Raw genomic sequence first — 23,017 nt, forward strand, 5'->3', positions numbered from 1 at the left:
TCCATCGCTCAGGGCCGCGGGCAATCATTTCCGGAGATTTATGCATTCCATACGAGGGTCATTCTCCTGGAATATGCAACTGGGTTTTTCTACATAAATGGTCGGAGACCTGATTCTCACAGGGTCCGATATAATTTGGTTCTTTGAGCTCAGAATAACTAGCAGATTCAATCTTGATTATATCAAAATATGATAATAATATACCCCCAAAACAAAATTGGAAATTGTAGTTTCCACACTGTACACACTAAACACAAAACTGAACAAAAAAACGTCTATGTAACTTAAAATGGAACGGATATTTTGTACCATGTATTTTAATCGTGGAATGGAGAATGATGGCGATTCTAAATAGATTGAGTCCATTAAAGGCAGATTTGTTAAAATTACGTGTTTAATATTTATTTTGGAGAACACCCTGCATCTTGTATGTATAGGTACTATCAGCTGCAAAAGTGCATGGAGAAATTATGAATGAATTCATTGATAAATTCGCCTTGCACTTTTGCAGCTGATGGCACCTAAGCAATCAAATGATATCTACGACATGCTCGTAGTTATCGTATCATAGACATATGTATGTTCTTCTACATGTTTAATAATACATATACTATTTCCCTACGTCAACTGCTACTGTACTCACTACAACATAAAGTTTAACCATAAATCATAGAACAAAACGGTAGTTTTATAATCGTTTTATAATCTGTTAACACGTTATTATCGCAATAATAGCGGGTCAAATTAAATATGCCTCAAAATTTTTATTTAATATAAAAACATAGACTTGTTTATATTGAAATTGATGGGTTTATAAGTGGTTTCTATAATTTAGGGGTAATAAAATAAAAATCGATTAGACAGGTGTCTTGTTTGTTTAAATAGTCATAAAACTTGTTGATCAAGTTTGACACAATATATTTTTAGTAGAACATAAAATATTTGGCATACATGTTAACTTGACGGGACAACTTTATGATCGCATTTTCAATACACAGTTTGGTTTTGCGAGCCATAATGATGTATTAGGTCAGGGGGCCGATTTTTGAGTCTCACGGCGTTCGAATTCAGAAAATTGTCACTAAAAATAATAGGTAATTCACCGTTTTCAACCGGTATTTTAGTGACAGTGAGACTCAAAAATCGGCCTCCAGAACTCAGAATCGTCAAATTAATCGGAGCGTACGACGTTTTTACAAATATTTCAAGTTTGAACACACACATATTGTTTTGATATTTGTGACCACGTGATATATCTCATGGCGACTGTACAGAGAATTTCGTAATCCGGTGTTGTTTTGGTAATGGAGTCGCAACTGTTGTCATGTCCAAGCTGATGATGATAGTTGTCAAGTTGGAGTTCTGTAACCGATAATTTAATTCACTATTAAAAACATAGGTACATACAATAATTGAACATCGACTACAGGCAAATATTATGAAGTTTTGAGAGCGTTATTTAAAATTTAATTTGCGAAACATGTAAGTATTACTTACAGGGTTTACACTCCGTACCAAAGCCTTAAAGATAAATCTTATACTTTTAAACGAGCAATTCTTGTATATTTATTTATTTATTTATTTATATATTTATTTACACTGACGATCTCGGAAACCGCTCTAACGATTTCGCTGAAATTTGTTATGTGGGGGTTTTTCGTGTGCAGTAGTTGTACTGTTAAGACAGAATTCTTTCGGTCGATGTAAGTACTATTTATTGCAAACACTAGATGGCGACACAGATCAAGGCTAAAACGAATAGAAAAATACACTATTTGAGTTTTTGTGGCGAAATGCGCGCCATCTCGTGTGGAGTAGTTGTGTTGTTAAGGCTGAGAATTCTTTCGCTCGATGTAGGTACTATTCATTTTTGAACTAGATGGCGACACATGTCAAGGATACGAAACAGAACCGAGCGAAGCTCGGTCGCCCAGATATTATCATAATTATGTGAACACACGAAACGACATTCCGGCACAACAGGTAATTATGCATATTACGGAGCAATTACAAAAAGAAGGAGCTTGCTTATGATTAATTACTTATGTCCTCCATTTTGGCAAAACCCGTGCATTTTTGAAGAATATTGATGAAGTAATTTAAAAAGTTACGTGTCCAATCCATCTTAAAGTATCAAGATTGCCATTTGCGACCGGACACTGCCAATCGTTGCGATTATTTCTCGATATCATAATTTAATTTTAAAATTGCGACGTGTGATTGGCTTTTAATGGTTCATTTGGCTTGGTTGCATAGTATTTACTTAGATACATAATCGCTTGCGTAAAGCCCTGGATTAAGAAAAGCATGAATTTGTAACCCGTCGCTATCAAGGCCCAGAATGTTTCATTTCATTTATGAACGTTGTTTTTTCTTAATAAATAGAAATACTAGCTTTTGTCCGCCGCTTCGCTCGCGATAGAAAGAGACAAAAAATAGCCTATGTCACTCTTCATCATTTCAACTATATAGTGACTAAAAGTAGTCTCTTTCTAACCCCTCACTTCCCAAAAATGGGGGGTAGAAGTAAGTATGGAGCGTTCCGCAATTTTCGAATTTAACGCGAGCGAAGCCGCGGATAAAAGCTAGTCAGCAATAAAGGTACTATATTGTATTAAATACGGATTTGTCAATAAAGAGCTTCCGAGTGAAAAGTTAGATCAAAAGATAGTAAACTGGTTTCGATGGGGATTAGAATGGTCGTGTTGTGAGGTCCCGATGGTTGGCTTGATAATGTCTGATATAACCCATTTATGTGAAATGCCTTGCGCTGTTTCTCGTTTACCTAGGCAGTTTAACAGTCGCACGCGGCGAGCGGAGTAGGCGGCAAGAGGTGCGTGGCGCGGCAAGATCAAAATGTATAAATAAATAAATAAATAAATATTGGGGGACACCTTACACAGATCAACTTAGCCCCAAACTAAGCAAAGCTTGTACTATAGGTGCTAAGCGACGATATACATACTTAAATAGGAAAACATCCATGACTCAGGAACAAATATCTGTGCTCATCACACAAATAAATGCCCTTACCGGGATTCGAACCTGGGACCGCGACTCAGCAGGCAGGGTCACTACCGACTGAGCCAGACCGGTCGTATAGAATTGAATGGACCTTGCCTCGTCGCTTATCGCCCCGTTCGGTGTGCCGTGCTCCTTCATCCTTGTGCCCTAGTCATTTCTGTAACATGTAATATACATATTAGTTGTTTTGTTAGCAGTGGTACCAAGCATAGTAGGTAGTCGTTGTGTATTCTTAATAATCCATATTAATATTATAAATGGGAAAGTGTGTGTGTCTGTTTGTCCGTCTCACGGAAAAACGGAGCGACAGATTGACGTGATTTTTAAGTGGAGATAGTTGAAGGGATGGAGTTACATATAAAACTGTACATGTACCTACACACATCATCCATTGTGTATAACCATTGGTGCTACTTAATACTCTTGTGGCTAACCGAAGATGTAACCTAGGTAACGTGTAGGCAAGTAATCATTTTACACCTATTATTGAATTTCATATCAGCGCACTTGATATAAAAGTAGGTTTTATCATATATGTACTTACTTATATATTGTGTAGGTAGTTATAATTATAATAGACAATATTCTGGAAAGCATTCTTACTGTTTTAACCAACTTACAGATCAAAAGGAGAACATTATCAATTATTATGGGATGTATTTTAAATTCATTATACGCGATTTAATCCGTTTCCATAGTTTTATTTCATTATCAATTAAGTTAAATATTTTGATCGTACGTTTCATGGCTGCGTATCATCGATTTAAACTTCCCTAGTTTAGATCGATGCTGCGTATGCGTAGGTACTTCAAGTGTTTGATAATTTTATTATATGACATTGAACACATGATTTAATTTTCTTTCCATATTGACTTTTTTGAATATTAATTTTCAAACATCTACTTATAGGTAAACATTATTTTATTAATAGTCGTCTTTCTTCTTCTCCATATGTAACAGTTTTCATTAGCAAGTCCTATTTCCCGCACAGCTTTATAAACTAGAGATACACCATAATAACTCTGTCGGGACATGTGCCGATGCTGTCCACGACTGGTACAATGTACCGGCCGTACCGCTGTCATTAAATCATACCGGTACATGTTTATAGCCCGAGCCCGTATAATGGGACGGGATAATTTAATAGGTAACATTGCAATATTATTTGATGGATCGGCTTAAAGTTTTGTGCGTCGGTACTTGAAGTTGGTACACGAAAACCATCAGTTTCTAAGAGTTTGAAATAACGTTACTTGGCAATGTAAATGATACGGAAAATTTATATTTAAACTAGCTTTTGCCCACCGCTTTGCTCGATTTAAATTCGAAAATTGCGAAATCCTCCATACAAACTTCCACCCCATTCTCCATTCCATTTCTCCCCATTTTAGAAAAATAAGGAGTTAGAAAGAGACAAAAAGTAGTCTATGTCAATCTCCATCCCTTAAAAATCACGTCAATTCATGGCTTCGTTTTGCCGTGAAAGACGGACAAAGAAGCAGACACACACACTTTCCCCTTTGAGTATAATATTAGATATTAGTATGGATTTTGGTTTCGTTTGGGAGCATTTTCTTCATATTGTCCATAAGCGGCGATGACTACTTTCCATGAAGAAGCTCGTCTGCTCGTTTGCTGTCTACTAGGTATACAACAAATAAATAGAATTTTAAATGTCTTACATTCTTGTGCAAAGAACTGATTATAATAATGACCATATAGTAAATAACACTCACATTGCCTTTTTAAAAACCTAAAGGGGGTGCCGCCATTTGATAGTAGCCATGAAGCCAAGTTTACTGGAAAAGCCAGTCATAAACAACGCTAGCCAAAGCGCACTCTATGTATTAATTACAACCGCTTTTCCCACTTCGTGTTTAAACAGGCGTAAGCGACGAGGACTTTCTTACGACTTTCAACGTTTTATAACTAAGCTGCCCAGAGCTGCTCTCAGCTTTGCTTGCTCGCTGTTCACAAAATGATCTTACTGGACTGTGGAAAATGCCAAATAAGCATTGTCCGCCGACCAGTATAGGTGTAAAGAATCGATAGGTCATGATACACTGGATTTACTTCTTTCCAGCTATTAACGTTTGTGAATACTACTGCTAATAGGTGTTTTTGCATGTGAAATTGTATGTGCTTTTAGAGTTGATTAATGGGTAAAGGTGATTTGTTTGTGTGATTCTGCTTAGTAGTTGTCGTTTAGCTCTTGGTCAAGTACCTACTTAGGCACTTGATCATTCAAGTAGAAGAGATATTCGGGCAATGTAATTTTGGTATGGTTTGATAGACAAGTTATAATTAGTAATTTGTCTCGACTGCAAAACTGGGATAGTAATAATATGCAAATAGGTTTTGTTGTATGTATTTTAAAACGAAATGTGTACCTAAATATGTAATTAATTAGTTTATTTCCTGGTACAAACAAAAAAACAATTGACAGAAATATAGATTTACATGTATTATACAGTTGAAAATAGAAATTGTATAAAAAAATAGAATATAAGCCTGTCTGATAGGTTTGTTTAGGTACCTACAGCAGTCAATTATTTATAACATGGCGTTGTCATCTTATGAAAATTTAGGGCTTTCCCTCACTGAGCAATCTTCTTGTGTTCACATGCTAATGCCCAATAAATGACACCCTTCTGTCACATTTAATGGAAACGACTTAAGATTGAAAGTGTCAGTTACTGGTGCACTGTTGAGTTGAGCCAGTTGAGCACTGGTACTTTTACCTCAGGTATCCAAAACACAATCCCGAAAAAATTGTCGTTTTTAGAGTTCAGTACCAAAAAGGTACAAAAGGAACCCTTATGGTGCCGCTCTGTCCGTCTGTCTGTCTGTTTTGTAATGGTGCTCCCACACTATGTTATATAACATTTATAACAGCAAGCGCTGGTGGCCCAGCGGTAAGAGTGTGCGACTTTCAATCCGGAGGTCGCAGGTTCGAATCCCGGCTCATACCAATGAGTTTTTCGGAACTTATGTGCGAAAGTCATTTGATATTTGCCGGTCGCTTTTCAGTGAAGGAAAACATCGTGAGGAAACCGGATTAATTCCAATAAGGCCTAGTACCCTTCGGGTTGGAAGGTCAGATGGCAGTCGCTTTCGTAAATGCTATGCTATGACAAATCTTGGGATTAGTTGTCAAGCGGATCCCAGGTTCATAAATTCTTGTATGTGAAGTTATGGAACCCTCAATCGCTCCACACGTATTTGGGCCTGTTTTTGTACCATAATTAACAAAGTGATTTTATGAACTGACAAGAGCTTGTATTATAATCGGTGATTCAAAGGCGTGGCGAAGATCAGGAAAGTTGATTAGAAGTTGATTGATTATTTAAACTAATTTATTGGGCGTTAATGCGCATTAATTAATTACATTGTCTTATAACTAAATGGGCTTTTTATGTGCTGTAGGTATATTGTGTCACGTCTTTTTCGTTACAACTTTTATGTTAATAACATTATTCCAAAAAATACATTAAATATAAAAAGCGTATCAAATTTATCCCTAAACATAGAATAGGCAAGTTTTGATTTTGACTTGCCTAATTTAAAGAGTTGTGGGAGTAGTACACTAATTAGAGTTCTGAATGATTCACGGTTATTTTCATTAGACTTATATCCCGGTCAATATACGTCTAGCACACTAATAGTTCGACATACACCAATACACTAATTTACACATTTACATAATTATATAAATAAAATATAGTAACTAATCTTAAAAAAAAAAAACATAGTTCGATATACTTTATCGTATCGGTGCGTCCCTATCGCATTTACATAAAAATAGTGCGAAAACCATGCTTGCCTGCTTGTTCAATAAGAATTTTCAAGGGAAACTGGGTTTTGGGATTAATTGCATGCTTACCTATACTTTTGCCTAAAGATGTTTTTGTTTTCATTTATAGCGAAACACCGAGAATGTAGACGGTGACATTTTTTTGTTTGTATTTCAGTGCCATATTTGCTTACCACATACAAATTATATGCGATTTTTTTAGAAGGCAGGTACAGTCTGACACAGCTGTCAATACAGACAAAGTGCCAGAAGTATGTATACAGAACTTTATTGCCTGTACATTAAGGTGTGTCTACATAATTTTGGCAATTTGTCTGTATTCACAGCTGTGTGTTTGTTGACATATTGTACTCTAGATAAAGTAAGTAAATAAATAAACTAAAATAATATATAAATGCCAGATTAAAGTTTACATATCTGTCATTTAACTGGTAAGTTTCATGAGTATTATGGAATTTCATGACTAGAAAACTATTATTTTGAGAACACTAATGATCCTACGCACAAGAATGTGAAAAATGTCGAGCATACGAAGCTTCTTTAAAAAGTTATCACATGGAAGATAAATTTGGACCTTAAAAAATGCTAACATTGGTTTTGTCGACACCGATGGACATAAAGTATCACAAGTTCTGTTAGAAGCTTCACATTGGCGAAAACTAACTCTTTTATTTATCGATATTCAATTATTATTATTTATATTATTATTATTTAGAGCCTAATGTGTCCCACTGCTGGGCAAAGGCCTCCCCCCTCTTTTTCCACTCATCCCTGTTTGGAGCAACATCTGGCCAATCTTTCAAAAAGGAGTCCAAGTTATCCCGCCATCGCCGACGTGGTCTTATATCATATAATATAATATGCCAGATTAAAGTTTACATATCTGTCATTTATTATATCATATTCTATTATATCATATTCAATACATAATTAAAATCACGAAAGATATCAAAAATAAACTATGTTATATTAATTTTATAAGACATTGAATTTTGTCCAGATTTCATTCCGCATACGTTACTTATAAGGGTAGGTATTGTAAGATTCACTTAGAATTAAAAATATTGGCTGCTAAAAAACTAGGTCAAAATTGTCTTAACGATCGCAAATATTCCATAAGTACCTACCTGGTATTCAAATGAACAAAAAATTTATACAAGGAAATCACTCTTATCTCTATTTATACTTTAATTTCAAAAATCACCTTATGCTATAGATACTAAGGTTCATTAAGGTGAGACTTGTGTAGGAAATGTATGAGTAGGTGTTTTTTTTAATCGAGTAATGAACCGATCAAACGTCTGAGCTTTGGCCACCCGGGGAGATGTCTATGTCTCTATGGTTATTGAGTAGTACAGGTACCATGAGAGTTGTATGTGCTCAGAAGTAAATGATTAATATAATAACTGTGTGTTGTCGTGTAATTATAGGTATATGTAAGACAAGATTAATAATTGAGGACAGCCTACACATTTGACAAAACGATGGCTGTTGTGTTGGGCCTAAATAAAAGAGGAATATATTTTTTTTTCTCACATCAATTAGTTGTATCCTCATGATATGATCTAGACCTCCCCACCCCCCATATCATCAAAAATAAGGAAAGCAAAGACCCTTCGCCCCTTATAGTACTTCCGTAATATTTGTACGACACCCTATGGCCTATGGTACGGGCCCCTATGTTTATTTTATTTTATTTTATAGAGGGACACCTTAACCTTACACAGATGGTATTAATATTAACAAGGTATGGTCACTCGGTGTATTGCTCACGTGTGGTCACATTATGAAATTAGTATGATCGAGTGTGCGCATGCGATTCGTATGCTTATCTGGAATTGTTGTTATTTTCTTTAGTTTTTATTTATTGGTATGATACTACGTGATTCGTTTTAAAATTAGTTGCCTGGATGCAAAACTTGTTTCCAATTTTGCGTGACTCGAATTCAGTGAAGAAAATTATGTGACGACTTGGTAAAATAATGAGATTTGTACATTGTAAAAATGTCAAAGAAGAGACAGATAACTGAGATAACGTCAGCAAGTTTATTATCTTTTTTTCTGTAACATTTTTCCTTATAAATACTGTTATACATAATATTGTATTAAACTAGAGTAAAATAATTGTAGTAGTGAAGAGCTAGAAAATCACACGTGTAGTTTGCTTCGTTATACTTTACATTTTAAATTTTGGACGTAGTCAAGAAAATACACTAAAGAAAATAAGAAGAAGGTTTATTCTCTCGGTTTATCGTTCCTAAATATGTAGGTAAATGTTCCTTAATAGGTAAATAATTATGTTTACATAGTTCTGTTCACATTTTCCCCAAAATTCCTTATGTCAATGGGTAGCGTAGCGATGCCTGCTTCCCATCAGGCGGATCGTCTCGTTTGCTGACTATATTATTAAAAAAAATCGAATCGAGCTTGTAGGAGAATTCAATAAAAATATTTGATGCCATAAATATGACATTTTATTTGTAACTAATGTAAACGGTTATTTATGTAGTACATTTGCATTTATCTCTTGAATCCCGCCTAAGAATAAAACACAGACTTACCCCTGCCCTGTCTATAATTCATCGTTTTTACGATTCGATCGCACGCAACGATTCCTTTTCATTTTATGTTTTAATTTCAACTCAGTAAAGCATTGCTTTAGGCACACATTTGTGTACAGGGACTGGTTTTATATAATAAATTAAAGGAGTAATAAAGCGTGCACTTTATATGCAGTACGTGATAGCTATTTAGCCTTTTGGCAGGCATTTTAATACTCTGGGCTGGTATGCGAGGACTAATTGATGTTCCATCATGGACACCCTATCCCTTCGCTTATTTATGACCAGCAAGCCTCGATTTTTTACCTTCTTTAATATATCAAGCTGTTTAAGTTTTACTTAATGGACACATTTTAGATCAAGTACATAAATTTGATAGTAATTTAGCAGGTAGCTTAAACTAAATTTAAAAGTGGAAAAATCATATCTTCAGTTGGACTTCAACTCTAGATTTATTTGACTGCAAATCTCACCTGTATAAGATATATTTTCCATTGGTGCGGTAAAAATACAAGATGTCACCAGTTTCAGGTGGGTGGCAATTATTCTTAAGCGTACCTACTCTAAATAGGAAACTAACCTACGTAACAGGTACGTGTTGCGTATATGCCTATATACGTATATGTTGCGTACTTTAGGTGTCATTATCACTTTCCGTACATATTACGAGTCCATTTGTATATTTAAAGCACTTAGCATGTGTAGGTTCAGTTTTTGTCTCTCTCTTGTATAACTAAATATAACCTCTTCTCTTAAAACGTCTTCGTACTGTTTATATTTAATGTTTGCCTGTTTATTTGCCTAAATGTATGTTTTTTTTAAATTTTATACATATTGGCTACTTACATGTCACCCTGTTTTAATTTACTTATTTATTTTTACCTTATTTCATAAAAAAATAGTACAAATGCCGGACTTAATGCCTTAAGGCATTCTCTACCAGTCAACCATAGGCGAAACAAAAATTCACGAAGTTTATCTACCTACCCATTTAAACATACACTTCGTACGTTTACTAGTATTACATACATGGCCAAGCCTATTGATACTTCTTAATAAACTTTAATCACAGTCAATCTATTTACATGCTTAATTTAGAACATTCACTTCTAATTGTTTATAAACAAAGGCGACACAATGAAATCTCAGTAACCTGATTATACCTTCTCGTTACCAAATAAGTCTCTATTAGCATAGCTACCTTTAAGCTACTATTTTTATATTCACCAGTCCTTATATCGTAGATGTGAAGAGTGATTATTTATCGTATTTGTTTAAGTCCGTGTGTCGTAACGTTCATTATCAGTAGACTAAACGCTCCATTACTGGTGACAAATCGGTGGGTTTGATATACGGCTTGCTCCGTATATGGTCAGCTTTGTGGCTTGCGTAAGAAAGTTTGGGTCTCTTTAAATACATTTTTTTATACAGTGTTAATTGGTCATAGACAACACACATGTGACATTTCTTGTACAAATTATAACGTTGGGGAGTCAGGGAACTCATGGAACTGCTTTTTGTGATAGACGATATTTTGTCCTTGTTTTATTTGCAAGGCTTTCTTCTTCCCTATTTCAAAACCAGGTTCATCAGAAAAAATGTTTTAAAATGTTTGTACCTGTGTATGTGGTAATTGGCAGGTACTCGTATTTTTGATAAATTACTACTAAGGTACAGCGAGACAATATCGCCTGGGGGACAAATACAAACTGATCCATTTTTTTCCATGTTCTACAATGTTTGCATTATTAAATAGTGTCCACTGGTTATATTATATGTGTAATAATAGAAAAAAATGATCAGTTACAGTTGCCCCTAGTCGGGATTTGTCCTGATGTACCTTAGTACTTTGTTGAAGCGATAACACAGACACAGAGCGTCATCACGCCAGCCCTCACCAACGTCGACCACAGATAATACATAATATAAATTAAAAAAAAAATAGGGACTATTTACAAATGATTGTTAGTCACCACGTAACCCGTGTCATGGGATATAGAATGTCCGCGGAATCTCACAATTGCAGAAATCTCGAGCACATCGATAATTGGATGCTCGTTAGTCTGTGGCCCCGGAAAACCTGGACGACAGATTTAACGAAGCTAGAAGCCCTTCATAAAATTTAATCAGTTTTTATCAAACTTACTTAGTATAGTATCTTACATTTGCAACAAATACTACACAGTATAATTATAATACTCGAACTATGCGATTTAAGCTAAAGGGAAGGATTGGACCACGATTGGACAGATTCGCGCGCGTCTGGTTTTTAGCTTTGTTTATAGCGATCGGAACCGGTGTTCCGAAAAGTCACAAGTTCGAGTCTTGCCCGAAACGATGATCATTTATAATTTTCGTTTTTTTTTTCATTTTTAGTAAAATACTATCCTTTTAAGATCAAGGCTGATCTTTCCGAATTTGAATTTGGAAAATTATTTGATTTCTACAGTTCAAAAATCGAATGTATTATGTTACGTGCTCGGACTATTTACTGTTCTCAGCAATGCAGGCAGTAATAACTAACTTAACCACAAAATTAAAATTTTGAAAAAAAACGCCCGACCGCTCAAAGAAAAGAAAACAGAACGAAAATAATATTTATAAATCCCGCCATTCAGCCAGGCATGGCGACATTAGACAATTCAACGAGGAAGCGAGTCAAGCGTGCCCAGGCTGCTCGTAGATTATTATCGGATTATACAACGCTCGTACCGGTCTACGGGGATATAGACGCTAGAAAAGCAAAACCAGATAGTATACCTTAGCCTTTAAATTATACCTAGATACCTACCTCCTCCTTGCTTCGTTCTCCAGAGTAGGTACTACTCTACGATGCTTGCGTAGCAGACCATCATCACCATCACGGGCCTTTGCGTCTATTGCAGATGATTTACGCATTGCTGTTTAGACAACGGGTTTGATGACTGTAGTAGGGTGGAGCGTGCTTGTATGGAGAACATTAAAAATTAGAAATTTATAACGGAATAGGTATCGAAAGTTGCTAAAAAAATTGTAGATTATATTTCCGGTATCAAATTTAAAATTAGGTTCTACTTTTAGCCCTCTACCAGCCGTAAAACCAAAAAAAAAATAAGGTAAAATTAATAAATAAATTAAATATGTCTGATGTCAATTTTTATTTTATATTATTAATTTATGATACAAAAAAACCTGTTATGAAGTGAATTTAACCATAACAATGTTTAAATTTATTAAAAAATAATAAAAAATGATACTTCAATATTTAATTTTTAACTCAATAATCACGTTATCATGCGAAATACGATAAACGAAGTAACAAGTACAGTATATTTTTTGGGTTGTATTTTATATGAAAGGACATCTTTAGATATAAATAAAATGCTTTGGGTTTTTGCATTTCTCTTGATTTTTCCTATTTTTACATGATGACCAAAAGTGACATTTTAGGCGTTAATTGGGCAATTTAAGCATACTTTGATGCGTTATAACCAAAAATTTTGGTTGGACAGTTATGTTGTTCTTTGTGCTATGAGTTTATTTCGATTGATAGCTTTTCTGTCACATGCTTAGAATATTTTTTTAAGCACTAGTTATATATAAATAGGATTTTTTGGAAAATTTCAAGTTTACAGTCAATTTAGGTCTTAGAAAAAAAATGTTTCAAAGTAAAAAAAATTGAAATTAAAATCATTTCCAATACCAAAGGTGGTGTTTAATATATAAATGTAAAAAAATATGTAAAATTAAAAATTGATATTTTACAAAAAAATATCAATATTTTTTTATTAAATCAATGGTAGAGGGCCAAAAGTATACAGCTAGATTTTTTTTATTATTTTTCTCGGAATCTACATAAAAATAGGCATTCTTTGAGTGGTATTCAATTGCATATTTCCAAAATTTTTAAATTCGCTCCACCCTACTGTGGAGGCCGATTCGCGAGCGGCACAACCTGCCACATTTTTGGCAGAGTAAACTCATGCCACCAGAGGTTCCAGTCTCGGGTTGCTACAAACTACGCTTCGTCGCCTAGCCGTCTCCCCTCCACAACACGCTTTCGACATTCATCAAGATCTTCAGCTAAGGTGTCCCAGGCTTGATGATCGAATTTAAATGCTGACATGTCTCGCTTAACACAGTCTCTAAAGCGTAGCATCGGTCTTTCAACGTTCCTTTTAGCATACGAAACTGCACCTAGTATGACACGTCAGGGTATTCTAGAGGGTTCCATTCGGTGCACATGCCACCGCAAGCGTCTCTGTTTGAGTAGAGCGGTAAGACAGGCAACTGCGCTTATTCAAGAACCCTTTGATTTGTCACTTGGTCCTGCCAAGTTAGCAGACCCAAACTGCTAAAAAAGGGGGTCAAAATAGATCGTTGTCAAATAAAACATTTTCTAGGTCTTTCCTTTGTGATTTCTATGGCTTTATGGGCAGATACCAATTTTATGACCTGGATACGTAGCCAAATGCAGAAACGCTCACGATAATATCTGTTTCGTAAATAGCTCTTGCGTATTGGCGCGACAGAGCTAGACTGCATTTCTGTCGGCGTCTGGCGTTGACGATCGCCATTCATTCGGCTACACCGGCTGGTTCACTATCGTGCTGGATTGCGGTCTTTTTCCACCTATAGAACCTGTTATGAATTGACTAGGTACCACAGATTTAGATATTCAGTAGATGAAGTAAATAGCACCATTTGTATGGGAACCAAGCGTGCCGACTTTTTAGCTGTCACTGAGACGTCACGGTCGGCATTTAGTGATGGGAAAACCTAAACGATTCAAAGACACCAATGCCCCTCCGCCCCGCAACAATGCAGCCGTCTCTCTCGTACACATAGATTTTATATCTGTGGGCTCGCTCGCTCACTCCCCGCTCCCCTGCAAACTATCCCAAAAATCGAGTAGTATGACAAAAAGATTCAAAGAGGGAGCTCACGCTCACGTCACGCTATTAAGCGGTTTCATTCTGTCCACGCTTTTGGATACCTTCGCGTAATATTAATATCAAGTAAGTATTTTAAATATATTTGTTGACATTTTATAGAAACAAGAAAGATTGTTACCATTGAAACGCATAGTAAGAGACATAATCAATTCAGATAACCTAAAAATCGCAAATCGATTAACATGAATGGTATCGATTTTCTGACAGACGAATGATTTTCAACGGAGTGATTGAATAATTTTTGAATTAAATTTCAGAAATACATTTAGTCGAAAAGCGGTTTTATCTTATACTTTTCCTATATGTTTACAGTATAGGTTAGGTACCTATACAGTATCAGTTTTAACTTTGTGAGCAAGCAGAATCATATTTAACTTTTTGTAGGCTATAGAAACAGCAAAGTCTCAAAAGAAAACCAGGGAAGACATTTTTGAAGCCAAAAGAAAAGCTAGCCGAATACGTCATGAAAAACCAGTTTTTCCTTCCCGTGGCTGCAATCCATTTTTCTTTTACGACCGGATCATGTGGGAAACTATAAGAAAGAGTGTTTTTAAACGTTATACTTATGTTGTATATGATTAAAATTATAATATTTTCACCACACCAACTGATAAAAACTCTTGATTATTTGAAAACGGATAGCAAAAATTTCATTTTATCCACAAGAGTGCAAAGTATTTAAAAAAAATGTAACTTGATGTCATAAGCTAGCTGGTAGAATTTAATAATATGTAAATGATAATTTTGAATCATACATATTGAATAAATTGATGGATTTTATTTAAGTAATTTGATATTTCATAGTGAGTAATTCGATTCAATTCGTGTTGGTGTAGTGAAAAATAATTGTGTTTTACTCGGTGGCAAAGTTTGTTCAACCTTCGTGCCTTGAAACCCTCACAACGCTCAAGATTCCACTTCTCGAACCACCACTTCGCGGTTTAATATTGGAATGTTTCGCTTGCTCGAGTATCAATATTGGCACGTGCGGTTAAACAACAACTTTGCTCCTTGTAAAACAAATACGTAACTATTTTATTAAAATTAGAACACGAGTATATTTTTATTAATAACTACTAAATTGTGTTTTGTAATAGACAATAGTGTTTATCATTCGTCTGTTCGATTATCGATTACAAACGATTATTGATATTTATTGTAGAACGAACAACACTAGTCGCTAAATTTGACGGACGAATGAGAAATGGGCTGTACTACGAAGTCGAAGCGATACGCGAGAGTATCGCTAGCCTCATATTCATCATCTCTTTAACACACATGGTCGATCAAACGCTTAAAGCAAACGCAGCAATGCAATGTAAACGCCGGTTTGTAACGTAATTCTATAGTTACTTAGGTACATCCTTGGACGCATAAATAAAAATACGGAAAAAATTATTAAAAATGAATTCACGCACAATATTATTTAAAAATTACTTACGTGTGATGGGAAATATGTTTTTGTTTTTGTGCGCTGGAAATATTTGGGCTGGTGCAGTTAATTATCATGCAATGAGGCATTTTGTATTTTTTTTCTTACGTGCGGCTGCAACAGCTGACGTATGTGGACTGTCATTAGAAATGGCCATCTCAGTGGCTGCCACTGAGTTCGGACACGCGAAGTAGATACATTTGCTTCTTCTAGTGTATATTCATTTCTGTGCTAGGTACCTATATCAGCAGTTTTTCCAGGCCAGCAGTGGTATTATTGTTATGTTTTGTCTGTTGTCATGGTCAAATTGGTCATGCTTAATTTTTACACATATACTTGTAGAATGTGACAGGTATGATGAATATGCCGATGAATGATAGACAGCCATCCATCATCCAGTCCATCTTAGCCCTACTACACTTGTTCCCGAATGTTTAGGATGTTTGACCGTTTTGAAAATAATCAATCTCTTGAGATGGCCAGCATTCTACTATCCAATCACGTGGTGAAAACGTAATACTTATTAGCTGAAGATAGGTACCACATCGACAAATTATATGCCCATTGGAAAAACAAAAAATAATCGCTGGAATAGAAAAATAGTTATTTGTTATACAAGGGAGCAAAGTTGTATTTTAACGCCGAGTGTGGAATTAAAAAACGAGCAAGCGAAAGGAATAGAATCCTGAACTTGCGAGTTTTTTAACACACGAGAAGTAAAATACATTTGCACCCGAGTGTAACACAAAACTTTTCCCATCACTATAGCGAGGAAACTACAACACAAAAAATGCGTTTATCACTGCTTCCAGTAGTTCCACAGGTGGTAAATCTTCTTTATTACTAGATTCATCTACTTTTATCAATTTTAAAGCAGTTAATTTAACTTTATTCAAGGTCAAATTACTTTACCCACTAGTGGATAAAATGCGTTTTTACCAGCTGGTATTAAAGGACAAAACACGTGTTTCCGAGCTAGTGAGGGGAAAAAGTATAAATTCTTTTTGGCGTAGATATTGCGTCACAAAACTGACCAAGGCAACTTAACATGTGTTCAACTTCTTATTTATTTAGGCAAATTTTATGTAAAGTAGTAATTTATACGAATTAAATGGATTCTTAACGGATAACAGTAATAATGGCAAGCCATTTGGTATTGTTATTATTGCTATTGAGTTGTTTACTTTCTGAATATCAATCCATCTCAAGGTATTTAATATTCTTCTACAGATGTAACGCGAAAAGATTTGCCTTCGTATTGTTACGGAAACGTATTAACGTATTTCAGTCAGTCTCTAATATTTAATCTATGGTCTCAGTACAAGATGTACTGACATTGACCAAACTAGCATGACAAATGCGGGCATTTTCAGAATTTGGGACCCCCAATTAGCGTAAGTTGTTAACGAAAATTAACTCACTGTCAGTTTTGTGACGACAATTAAGCGTTGCACAGACCCTACAAGATTAATGGGACCAATGTTTAAAAGTGCTTTATTCAAAAATAACTGCCATGTAATGACTATGAAAGTATTCAATCAATTACCATTAGATATTAAAGAAATTTGTGACATAAAAATATTCAAACGGACATTGCATAATTGGCTATTGAATAATTATTTTTACAACATTAAGGATTTTTTTGACTAAAGCCTGACAAGATTTTATTTGACCCTGAAAGAGTGTCGCTACAAATCGCTTTCATATGGCAATAATGTGCGGACGTCATATATAATGGGGACAGCGTGTACTGGTTTCGCTTTAATATTTGTAGAAATTGAAAACAGGGTTTTAGAGAATCAAAGTTTAATAAGCAAGGTTTAAATACTCGCTACTTGTTTCCGCACAGCCTAAAATCCATGAATCTTGTGCCTTTATCGAAGTCGTCGATGTTTATTTTCTTTTTGCGTGGGACCTTGTTTTATACTGGTGTCAATGATGTAACGGCCTTCTTATTTCTATAAATATTTTTCACGGCAGAGCTACAGACACCTTAAATAAGAACAAAAAATAAATTAAGCTAAATCGAAACCAAATAATCAGTACAGGACAACCGCACTATAAATTGTCAGTACCGGACATGTCAACAAACGATTTCGGAACATTGTTATCGAAATACTGTGAAATCCTTCATCCTTTTTTGTTGTTAGTAAATTATCACCTTAAGTATAATTATTTTCACTTTTTTAAATATTATTTTGGGCAAATTTGCGATGAAACCGTTAGAAAATTGAAAATATTTACTTCTCGTTTACATCACTGACATTCAATGACTTTTGACGACGGGTGTCAAATATTAATCCTTGCCAGTAAAATAAATTAGTTCCGCTGAAAATCCGCAACGTGGCGAGGGTCAAATAAAAACTTGTCAGGCTATACCTAACTGACTGTGACTAATGACATTCAATTTTTTCAATTTAAATTTTTGTAAGTACTTTTTACTATTGTAAACTACTTTCATTTCTGTGTTGTTGCATGAAATGTAAATAAATATTTTAGGTTTAAGTTGAATTTTTTGCATGCTATAAATAAGGCTAAATGTGTGATACTTGCAATTATTATGATACCTATTTTTAACCACATTTAACGCAAATAAAGAATTTTACTTTACTTTACATGAAATTTAATTACGTAAACTTTGAGCGATAATCTAAGTACATTCAGAATGTAAAAAAAGTAAATTTTTAGACATATTTTACGCTTAAGTAATTGTCGTCACAAAACTGACAGCAAGTTAATTTTTGTTAATATGTTATTTACGCTAATTGGGTCCCAAATTCTGAAAATGCCCAAACGAACGTTTCGGGAAAAATACAATGGAAACCCTTTTGGCACTAAATCTATAGTGTATCTTTAGTGGTAAATGGATGAAGTATTCCATGTAATGTTACGGCTGTCAAGTTGTCACTTCCAGTGTTTTCGCTCAAGGTAGTGACGCACATGTGTAAGGCTACATTTTCGTACGCGGCTCGCATAACTAATGACCTGTATTGGTTCGGAGCCAGATGTAAACAAACAAACTTACAAGGAAATAAATACTTGGTATGAACGGGTTTGCAGGTTTGGATTGATATATGAGTGGATCATTAATCTTTTAGAAATAAGGAGATAACTACGATCTATTTTAAAACTAGCCCCTGTTTTTCTTAAAGAATGTTTAAACACCTTAATTGCTGACGTATTTCCTATTAATCATTACCTAAACTCAAATGTATTTGTGATTTTAAGAAGACATTTATTTAAAATGAAAAATGATATATCAGTAATAATACTAACCAGTGGAAAACAGTTTTTATAACTTTATATTTAGTAATAAAATAAAACTATGGAAACGGATTATATCGCATATAATGAGTTTTCAATTAATATTTCTTGTATGTGGGTAGCTTTTGCACATTGTAATTTTTCCTGTCACCCGTTGACCACGAATGTTGTAGAGTGTTCGAAACGTCGGGATGAATTGTAAATTCATTATACGCGATACAATCAGTTTACATAAGTTTTATTTGATGAGTAGGTAACTATCGCGGTAACCGAAGACAATTTTATATTTAGTAAATCATATTATAAGATATGTATAAAATATTATCCTTTTTCAGTTTCAGTATTAGGTATATCAATTATCAATGAAATTTATATTGTGAGTGTAATAACTGGTTTATAAAAACGCTTAAATAAAATGTTCAAACAACATAAAATGTACCAAACCCTTTATCATAATTATACGACTACCGCAAAGATTGGCACAAAAACACCGTATCGAGTAATTTCAGCAAAATATGGCCCCATACGAAAGTTAATCGCCAGCAATTTACATCTTAAGTGCTTGTAATAAAATTGCAAATTTGCGACGTAGAAGGAAATCTTGTTATTGAGTGTCAAATTGGAACTTGGTTTAATGTAGAGATATCATAAACTGCAATTAATGTAAACAGAGTTTTTAATATGGGTACAGGTATATACCTACTTAAATAGGTAGATTAAAAGGAAACTTCATTTTTGGATACCTACTCTTTTTACGGTTGGCTTCCTTTAATAAAATAGAAAAATAGACCTTCATGTCAATATTATTGACCATAGATAGTTTTTTTTGTCTATGACATTGACAATTAGACAGTACAAATTATATTCTACCTATGTCAAAAGCAGTTTCTTAGAAATGAAATACTTAGTCCCATTTAATTATTACATTTATACTTCGTGAGTGGGTAACTTTTATGTAAAGCGAAACAGTAAAATGATTATTTGTTGTAGCTCTTTGGGCACTGACTTACTATAATGAAAATGCTTATCAAGCTGCTGAAGCTGCTATGCTGATCGCGTGTTCATACTCATTAAAACCGAATTTAGCTTTAGGCACTGGTCCCACCGCGAGCTAGTAAGCTATGAGCTATCGGCTATAAAAACGAACAAAAGATAAGCACCCCCGTGCGAATAAAAGAGACACGGCGATATTGATAGCTCACCGCTGGGCGAGTAACTATAAACATCGCCGTGTCTCTTTTATTTACATTATCTTTTGTTCGTTTTTATAGCCGATAGCTCATAGCTTACTAGCTCGCAGTGGGACCAGTGCCTTACAGTGATATGCATGATGTACAACTGTACAGTGAAACACCAATAATGCGTGTACAGTGCATTGTTTGAATTGAACAAAACACATGGATGTTATAAAGTGAACATTAAAGAGCCATCAATGCGTGCTTCAAAGATGACATCGTCACATTGCCGGAGCGCCACGCCCCCGCTCTCACGCGCATCCTCATCAGACCTAGTCGCGCCTGAGTTGTCGCGGCGAGCCATGTCGCCAGACTTGTCTCTAGATCTACGACGCCCGTTGTCACCTGACGTGCTCGAACGTTACCGGCCTCTGTCACCTGACGTTCTGCGATACAGGTCGCAGAGTCCCGACTTCGCTCGCCGCTCGCGCTCGCCTGGCCGGCCTAGAAGCCTCATGGAGTCCCTGCTAGTAGCTAAGATGGAGGCTTTGAGCACAGGAAAGCTAGTGAGAACGGACTCTATGGATAGCTGCAGTAGCTTCGGTTCTATGTCTTCGTTGCCCAGTGATGTGTGTCGCTGTGATGATTGTCTGCTTGGTATTGTGGATTTCTACATGCCGAGCCCTACTACGGATGCAAACAAGGCGTTAAAACGGGTATGTACAATTGTTATTTATTATTTACTTTTCAGAAATCTTGCGTACTCGAGCAATGATCCAACTTGAAAATTTTACGCTATGAGTACTGTAAGAGGTTTCGCATTCAGAATGAAACCTTTTACAGCAGTCATGGTCGCTGACTGGCAGTCCCTGATTTAAAATTGGAACAGTATAAAAAAACGTCAAGGAAAACAGACACTTCAATGGGGCATTCATATAGAAGCAGCGATTGAGAGTGAACGGTTGTACTTAGCTCCTAAAATATAAAAAAAATATTGATTCAAAGCGTTGTTTAAATGTTTGGATGCTCTCCACTGATAGGCCGACTCTCTTACATGGTGGAGGCACTAACGTCTGAAAGTTTCCCCTAGTTTCGGTTTCAGAGTTTTCAGACAACGAACCCCGACCTCATAGCGCGAGGAAGCGTATGCCAAGCGATAAGCCAAACGCGCTTTAAGAAGAAGGATTTCATAGTGACCATCGTCGCCACTACATAGAGCTATCCCGGGTGATATACTTCTTATTATTTAATACTCATTATCACCCATTCCGTAGTTAAAATATAGCTGTGCAGAATTGACGTAAAAATGGAATGCGAGACATTCAACAGAGCAACGGGCGCTCAAGATTGTGTTATTCAAGAAACTCTACGACTCCTTATCGGTGACCATGGGCGTCGACGCAAATTGCGTGAACATCAGCTCCAGCATACCTATATACTTAATCATACACATATGCAGTAAATCTTTCTAGATATGTAGGTTACATTAGATAGGCAATGTAAATTTAGTTTCAATCTTTTAATTATACATTATATTGTAGAACTTAGGGAATAATTGTGATTAGTGAACTAAAATGTACATTATTTCAAAGGAAAAACGACTTGTGACAGAAAATGTCATTTGCCTATCCCTAATATTAAAAAGGATAATTATTTGTAAATAACCACATAGAACTAATTATTTTGGCGCAATATATAACATGTAGAATACTATACATATTATTTATGCAATGTTTATATTAGAATAAAAACTATTTGATAGGCTTATTTATTCCATAATGTTTTCCTATAGCTACCAATAAGGTTAAGTTATATGAAAATATGTAAACTGTGGAATAAAACACACCCCAAACTGTAAATATTTAATAAATAGATACAATCGTTTAAAGTTATAGAGTAATATGTCACAACACCCTTATAATTTCCTGACTACAAAGAACAAAGTTCATACACATTTCTTTTACATGTATCAAGACAAGGCCGACTAGATGACCAGATGATCCAGCTGTTCACGGTGTGGCGAGATGGCTGGCGGTCATATGCAACCCCCACTTCGTCGTCATCACCAACGTGCAGCGCACTGCAGCTGCAGCAATCTTCATGAGCCGTTCGGGCTCCACTTCACTTCGCAACCGGCGCGGCGGGAAGATTGGCGGCCATGAGAAGCCCCCACTTCAACGCCACCGCCAACAAGAATCGGCATCTTCAAAATTTATTATGTTTTTTCATGTGAAATAAACGTTTTGCCTTGTTTTTTTACTTGAAGTTAGGTGAATTTGCTAACAGCTGTCATGTCAATGTCATCTAGTCATGGCCACAGACAATTAGCTGTCAGAAAGTTCAAAATAAAAGGGTTTAGTCGATGGGCAGGGGTTAGGTTTTTGCCATTGGTTTTCCTAACCATAGTCCATATCTGACTAATTTGCGAGGACCTTGGCTATAGTCCAACTATCCAAATTATGGCGGTCTCAACCGTGGACTAGGCAACCACGCAAAGAGCGTTAGATGTTGGCTACCTTGAATGAGGCTGTCACTATTGGGTGTTAGGAGATTTTTTTTTTTGTGTGTAGGGGGGCCTGGCTTAGGTAGGGCCAACCGGTAGTTAGGATAGAATAGGATAGGATAGGGTGTAGTATTGTGAACAATGGCTGCTTCTAACATAAGGGGGAGGGATATGTAAGAGGTTTCGCATTCAGAATGAAACCTTTTACAGCAGTCATGGTCGCTGACTGGCAGTCCCTGATTTAAAATTGGAACAGTATAAAAAAACGTCAAGGAAAACAGACACTTCAATGGGGCATTCATATAGAAGC

At 35.6% G+C, this 23,017-nt stretch overlaps 1 protein-coding gene across 2 annotated transcripts in view; it reads left to right on the forward strand.

Annotated features, from left to right (window-relative positions):
- LOC125235427 (inositol-trisphosphate 3-kinase A) overlaps positions 1-23,017 on the forward strand; it is a 215,009-nt gene that overhangs the window by 102,413 nt on the left and 89,579 nt on the right. The window contains exon 1 of one of the 2 annotated variants that reach the window (XM_048141986.1): positions 20,382-20,920. The exons of the other annotated variant lie outside the window; for it this stretch is intronic. Coding sequence (XP_047997943.1) covers positions 20,462-20,920 — 459 coding nt within the window. The 5' untranslated portion in view covers positions 20,382-20,461. Of the gene's footprint in view, positions 1-20,381; positions 20,921-23,017 lie in introns of those variants that run through there. 2 annotated transcript variants of the gene reach the window in all.

This window comes from Leguminivora glycinivorella, chromosome 17 (genome assembly GCF_023078275.1).
Source record: "Leguminivora glycinivorella isolate SPB_JAAS2020 chromosome 17, LegGlyc_1.1, whole genome shotgun sequence".
Taxonomy (NCBI): domain Eukaryota; kingdom Metazoa; phylum Arthropoda; class Insecta; order Lepidoptera; family Tortricidae; genus Leguminivora; species Leguminivora glycinivorella.